Here is a 7,059-nt window from a genome sequence, read left to right as displayed (position 1 = left end):
CGCTTTTGCAAGCGGCAAGTGATCGACTACATCCACCACGAGATCTAATCTCGTTAGGCTTTGGAAATCTTCAAGGGTTAGTCTCGTGATCCCCTCGTTGCTACCGTCTTCTAGATTAGATCTTGGCTTGTGTTTCGTTCTTGCGGTAAGAATTTTTTTGTTTTCTATGCTACGAATCCCATCACTTTCCCATCATATGCACCGGCTATTAAAGCAACCATCCCGCGGGAAGAAAGTCTTGAGAATTGCCCGGCTTAGTATCACCTCTCTTTATGTTCTTCTCAACTTCATCCATATCCAGGTCACCCTCTGTCTTCCCTTCACCCCACGCCGCTGAGCTACCATCAGCACCGTGGCCATGGCCAGGACCCCATACATAATTACTGCCAACATCTTGAGATCACCCTCTTCCTCTGCCTGAATGACCACCAGCTCGAAGAAACCAGGTAGCTCGCAGAGCTTTCAAAACAAGAGGATCCGACGGATGGATAAGGATCATGGTGCACTAATTAGGGAGGTTTTCATACTTCACTAAGAAAATTTTCTTTTACCTTCGTGGACCAATGAGATTACACTCTTCAAAGGTTTTCTCACATCCAGCTTCACCCTAACACGGTAAAAATTTCATGTCTAGTCATTTGACATACCCTCAAATTAAATGAACTTCCCCACCTTCGACGCTAAAGATTTCACCATTGGAGCGTATCTTACTAGCAGATCATGTATTCGGATCCAAATATCCACTGAAAATAATTCTATCAATGAGGGTTTTGTGAAACCATCATAAGGCTCGATCAGCACCAAATTTCCACGGAAATCCATGGCTCGCCTTGCACTACCCTTTCCCAATCTCTTAGACATGCAAACCGAAAGGTGCGCAGATTATCCGCTAGCGATCGGGTCTTCACATCTTGTGCCAAATCCTAGACAGATCTCATATTTTTAAAGAACCAAAAAGTGGATTATTCACCTTCACTAAAAACCTAGCGACCACCGTCGAGCGGGTAGCCTTTGCCGGCAGTGGATTCTCCTCCTCGAACACCACATCATCAAGAGCCTCTTCTCTAATCCCCAGTTGCTTCCAATCCGCCCTCACCTCAACTGGACGAGGCATGCCCATCCTCCTTCGACATGGCCAAAACCATGTGTGAATCCAAACCTAACCCCCCCCCCCCCCCCCCCCCCCCCGTGCGGTGAAACCAAGGCTGAGTAGCGATCACAGATCACCCCTTAGTCAGCCTGAGAACCAAACCTAGACGGAAGATCGGAGAATAGATGGAAAAAATCACTCAACACCGGCGTTGCTGCGAGAGGATCCTAAACCCTAACAAAAGGGGGGACTCGTGGTTACAACTATGAGAACTTTTTTTTTTTTGAGCCGGGAACAATTAATTTTTTTTTTTGAAAACAGCAGAAGCTATAATTTACAATACGGCCCGGAAAAGTTTGGTGGTTGGGCTCCACGGTCCATGGTAGCCCACGAAGAGCATCCTCCTCAGCGTTGCGGTGGACTGGACACTGGAGTCTGGAGCCGCTCCTCTCTCCTTCCTCCTCTCTCGCCACGCTGCTCCTCCCCACTGCCCCTCGCCGTCGCCGGTGGCTCCCGCCGGCGCGCCCCCCTCGGTCCGGCCACGCCCCTACACTCGCTTCGCAGCCACGCGCGCTCGCAGAGAAGGAGATCAAATTGATTGGTCGATGGGGAAGGAGATGGAGAACGGCGGCGACGCACCTGCGGATGTTTCGGCGGTGGGGACGCTGGTGTGGGTGCGGCGCAACAACGGGTCGTGGTGGCCGGGCCGTGTCGTCTCGCCCAACGACGTCCCCGACTGCTGCCCCGCGCCGCCGCGCTCCCCCGCCACGCCCATCTTGCTCCTCGGCCGCCGCGACGGGCCCGTCTTCGTGTACGCCCTCCCCTCCCCTCTCTTCTCCTCTACTCCGGTGGGTGACCCTGACTGACTCTGACCTGCGCGCGCAGCGAGTGGTTGAACCTGGAGCGGAGCAAGCGGGTGAAGCCGTTCCGATGCGGGGAGCGGGGCCTGGAGGACTGCATCCGCACGGCCCAGGAGCAGGCCGCCGACCGACGCCTCCGCTCCAAAACCGCCGCCGGCGGGGGCACCAGGTACGCCCGCAAGGACGACGCCGTGCTCCAGGCGCTCGAGATCGAGCGGGCATGCCTCCGCTCCTCCTCCTCCTCAAGGCCCACCACCACCACCACCACCAGCAAGCCCTCCCACTCCGCCCCCGCCCCCGCCCCCGCCGCCAGGAAGCGCAGGAGGACGCCCAACGACTCCGAGGACGACGCGCCGCAGCGGATGAAAGACCTCACTGACATCGGAAAGCACGCCACCACGCCCAATGCGCCCGCCTTCACCGATCTGAACCAGCACCTGCCGAGCACCAGCCAGATGAAGAGGACCAAGCAGTCCCACCACCACTCCGCCAACAGGAACCAGCCAGGGCCAACCGCCGACCAGGACCAGGACCACCCCTGCGGGATCTCCAGGAGAAGGGATAGGTCCCGGCCGCTGTCGGAGCTGTGTAATGGAGATGCGTGGAACGGGCACAGAACCAATGGCCAGAGACCTCATCAGCACCTCATGCACGCCGCTTCGAGCTTGGGTATGGTGCTGGATAACAAGCCCAGCTCTCGCCGTGCCGTCGGACCTGTCATCAAGACCGAGCTTGGATATGGAGACATGTGGAAGAACGGGCTCAAGCCCAATGGTCAGAGAGCTGATCAGCGCCCCATTCGCGCTGCTTCGAGCCTGGATGCGGTGCTGGATACCAGGTCCAGCTCCCGTCACGCCATCGGACCGGTCAAGACGGAGCCTGTCGACGATGGATTTCCCCTTCCTGTCAACGTTCACCTCGCCGCAACAAGTATCATGAAAACAGGTAAAAGCAGTGCACTGCTGATTTCCCCTTCTTCTACTATTATGTTTTCTGTTTCAACAACGCACGCAAGCAATCATTTAGTTCACCGGCTACATACATATGGAAACAATGTTTCATTTGGCTGTTCTGAGTAACTACGGTTCCTTGAATATGAACTGCACTGGATAATTATTGCACTACTATTTGTGACCAAGGAGCCGTTACGCTTATTTTGTTTCCAGAAACTGATTGAACTGAGTATGGTGAGACCATGGCTCCCCCTCATTTAACCCAATTAAACCTGACCAAATACTGCCATCCTGCCATCTTCTGTTGACTATATGCTTCATGTATCTGTTGACAAGTATATGACGCTCATAGTTATTATATATAGGCGCGAGTGTTCCACAACTTTTCTGGAATATAGGTGCATTATCTGTTTCAAAACTTCTAAAAACTAGAATGCTATACGTGTTCTATGCATTCCCGAGTACTGCTTGACATCCTGCTGATCATTATAAGGACTGCATTACTTATCAACTAAATTTCCTTCAGATCATTTGCATGCGCACCAACCCTGTCCTTCCTTTTGCCAGAATCATTTGTGTCTCACCAATGCCAGCCATCACTTAATTCATTAACAATATTAACTACATATAGAAACAGTGTTTCATTAGTTGTTTCTGAGCAGCTGCACTTTATTGAATGCGCACAGCAATCTACAGTTACACTATATTTTGTGACCGAGGCGTTGTAGTGGTCTTTTCTCACATGTATCCAAAAACTGATTGGACTCTGTATGGGCTGATCATTATAGTGGTTCATGTATCTGTTGAGAAGTATAGAGCGCTCACAGTTCTGACATATAGTCACGAATGCGCAATAACTTTTTTTTTTTTGGAATAGATGAGCTATCTATAAGAGAAGGAAATTGAACTGTGGTGCTGCGTGTTTAACTGTTTATTCATTCCTAAGTACTGCTTCACATCCTGCAATGTTTATTTTCTTTCCTTTTGTACTTCTGAGGAATGCACTACTTAAGAACTAATTTTTTTTGGAACTATTGTTTCTTGAAAATGAACTGGACTAGATAGTATTACACTGTAATTTGTGACCAAGGAGTCATGGTAACCTTTTGGCACTTATCTTGTGTCCAAACCCTGAATGAACTCAGTATATGCAGAGACCATGACTCTCCCCCTCATTTAACATTCAATTAATCCTGACCAAATATTACAATCTGCTGATCATTATATGGTTCATTTATCTGCTGAGAAGGTATAGGACGCTCATAGTTATTACATATAGGCACTAGTGTCCCACAACTTTTCTGGAATAGGTAGATTTTCTATTACAGAACATTTAAAACTATGGTGCTATGTGTTCTGTGTGTTCCTGAGTACTGCCTGACATCCTGCAATGTTTTTTGTCCCCTTTTTTTGTACTTCCAAGGAATGAATTACTTGTCAACTAAACTTCTGGCTGATCATTTGCATTTCACCAACCCTGTCCCAGTCCCTCCCTCTGCAAGATCATTTGTGTTGCGACAACAATGGCAGTCTTCATTTAATTCACTAACTACATGCAGCAACCCTATTCTATTGGTTGTTCCTGAGCAACTACACTTTCTTCAGTGCACACTGCAATAGATAGTTACACTATATTTTGTGATCAAGGAGTCATCCAAAAACTGACCAGACTATATATGGGCAGATCATGATTCTCACCCTCATTTAACCTTGAAGTAATCCTGACCCGTTACTGCCATCTGCTGATCATTACAATTGTTCGTGTATCTGTTGAGAAGCATAGAGTGCTCACAGCTCAGACAGATAGTCAGCATTCTTGAATATATGAACTGTCCCAAGTACTGTGGTGCTGCGTGTTTTATTTGTTCCCAAGTACCGCTTCACATCCTGCGATGTTTGTTTTCCTTTTTTTGGTACTTCCAAGGAGTTTCAACAATGTCAGTCATCATTTAATTCACTAACTGTATATAGAAACAATGTTTCATTAGTTGTTTCTGAGCAACTACACTTTCTTGAATATGAACTGCACTAGATAGTTATTACACAGTTTCACGAGCCAGGAGTCAGATGACCTGTTGGCAGTTATCTTGTTTCCAGAAACTGATTGTACTCAGTATAGGGAAACCATGACTCTCGCCCTCATTTAACGTACAAGTAGTCCTGATCCCTCATTTAGCGTTCTAGTAGTCCTGATCCAATACTGCCATTTGCTGATCGTTATAACGGATTAGTTGTTCATTCATGTATCTACTGAGAAGTATAGGGTGCTCACAGTTCTGACATAGTCATGAACGTGCAACAACTATATGGTCCTAAGTACTGCTTCACATCCTGCAATGTTTATTTTTCTTCCTTTTGTCGTACTTCTGAGCAATGCATTACTGATGAACTAAATTTTTGCCAGATCACTTGCATGTGCACCAACCATGCGCTTCAACGAAGGCTCCTACCCAGGAACATACCAATCAAGCTTCCAACTGCAGCAAAGATGGCATATCTTCCCAATGTGACAGCAGAAACTCTAAGAAGAAAACAATAACCTCCGTCGATCATGAAGGCATTAACAACACCAAAACTGTACCAGAGCGCGAACACCGCAGAGAAAGGGCAGCAAAGCACAGAGCACCAAGTAACGAGGTTATCCTGTTAGAGAAAAGGGTGGAGAAGAGTGCCGCTGCCGACAAGACCGCGGCACCTGCTGATGATTACAAAGGCCTTGCAGTAATAACTCCTAACAGTCTGGACTGTGTCGGCGCGGTTCTGCAGCAGCACTCTGGAATCAAGTGCAAAGTTGAAGAGCCAGCTGAGACCACCAGCAACCATCCAAACTGTGAGAATGTTCCTGCACCATCCGTGGTCTTTGAGCTGTCGCCACACCAAGTATTGCCACCCCAGCAGAGAGATCTGGTGGCTGCCGTGAAGCCTGTCAAGACCCTGCAGCTGAACTCGTCCATCTATGATGTGGAGATAAGTGCGCAGGGGGCCAGCAGCGGCAGCAAGGGGGGTCGTGTACCTCTCGTCTCTCTGATGAGCAAATCGAGCCGAAGGCCCGTTGTGGGGTATCCGGTCACCGTGGAGGTGCTAGACGACACCGCACCCCGCCCTCCTGCCCCGAGTGTACACGACCATCACCACCCCTCTACGAGCAACACCGTTAACAGACCAATGAAGGTGGAGGAGGAGGAGGAAGCTGCAGCTCCAGCCCCGCAGCGCGCTATGCCGCTGCCGTCGTCGCACAGGGCAGCGCGAACGACACGAGCAAAAGCGAAGAGCCGCAGGAAGGCCTCGGATGATGACGAGTCGTGGCGACCGCACACCAAGAACAGCCCAGTGACATCTTCAAGTGCAAACTTGAAGAGCCGCAGGAAGACCACGGAGGACGAAACATGGCGACCGCACACCAAGAACCCGGTGTCGTCTTCCCCGAGGAAGATGCGGAGGCTGTCGTCCTTCGGCCCAAGCCAGAGAGGAGCAGGAGGCGGAGACAGGAGGCCGGCGGCTGTGGGGCCATTCGCCGTCGCGTGCATCCCGCTCCGCCTTGTCTTCAGCAGGATCCACGAGGCGCTAAGTTAGTGAGCTCTCTGTGGGTGTATCTGTGTCTGTAGAGGTAGGATGAGCTGCTGAGACGGGAGGAGTTCTGGTAGCTTAGCTCTGGTCTGATGTTGGATTCATCGACCGTGTTGTGTGTACATGGCCTCTGTAGATGAGGAGGCGCTGATGCTGATTAGCTCTTGATGGTACCAGCTATCTATCTAACTAATTAATGGAAGGGAATAAGGAAAGCATTTGGAGTATGTGTTTATATGCTGTTTTATTATTCCTTATTTCCTTCCAGATTGCTGCAATTTTCTTAATGTTATTTGTCTGCAGAGAGGACTGTTAAGCAGCTATTACTTGCATATACACTCAAGGAGGCTTAGTTGAGTGAGTGATATTGCTTTAACACAAATTTGACACTCTAGCTATCTCCTGATAGCAATCATTGCGGACATATATATATTATTACTTGGCTATTATTAATACTTGTGGGCGGAGGATTGTTTAGCTATTATTGTTTACATCGAAATTCTGAAAATATCACTCAAGCTTGGTTTAGTGACACGATTTTGACACTTACAACAGCCCAATTAGGATACCTTCTTAGGGCATGTACAAT

General features: G+C 49.1%; 1 protein-coding gene across 1 annotated transcript; it reads left to right on the top strand.

Annotated features, from left to right (window-relative positions):
• The first annotated feature begins 1,503 nt into the window (after positions 1-1,503).
• Positions 1,504-6,705, top strand: LOC127327930 (uncharacterized). Its single transcript, XM_051354750.2, has 3 exons — positions 1,504-1,901; positions 1,976-2,895; positions 5,308-6,705. The coding sequence occupies exons 1-3, from the start codon at positions 1,696-1,698 to the stop codon at positions 6,474-6,476; spliced, it is 2,295 nt and encodes a 764-aa protein (XP_051210710.1). The 5' UTR covers positions 1,504-1,695; the 3' UTR covers positions 6,477-6,705.
• Positions 6,706-7,059: the final 354 nt, after the last annotated feature.

Source organism: Lolium perenne, chromosome 1 (genome assembly GCF_019359855.2).
Source record: "Lolium perenne isolate Kyuss_39 chromosome 1, Kyuss_2.0, whole genome shotgun sequence".
NCBI classification, from domain to species: Eukaryota; Viridiplantae; Streptophyta; class Magnoliopsida; order Poales; family Poaceae; genus Lolium; species Lolium perenne.
The sequence above is the reverse complement of the archived record's forward strand: the minus strand, read 5'-3'. Positions and strand labels throughout refer to the sequence as shown.

Coding starts and splice junctions, on each gene's coding strand:
- LOC127327930 (XM_051354750.2), top strand. CDS start 1,696: ATGGGGAAGGAGATGGAGAACGGCGGCGACGCACCTGCGGATGTTTCG. Junction 1,902..1,975: donor CGCGACGGGCCCGTCTTCGT/GTACGCCCTCCC, acceptor CTGCGCGCGCAG/CGAGTGGTTGAACCTGGAGC. Junction 2,896..5,307: donor AACAAGTATCATGAAAACAG/GTAAAAGCAGTG, acceptor AATTTTTGCCAG/ATCACTTGCATGTGCACCAA.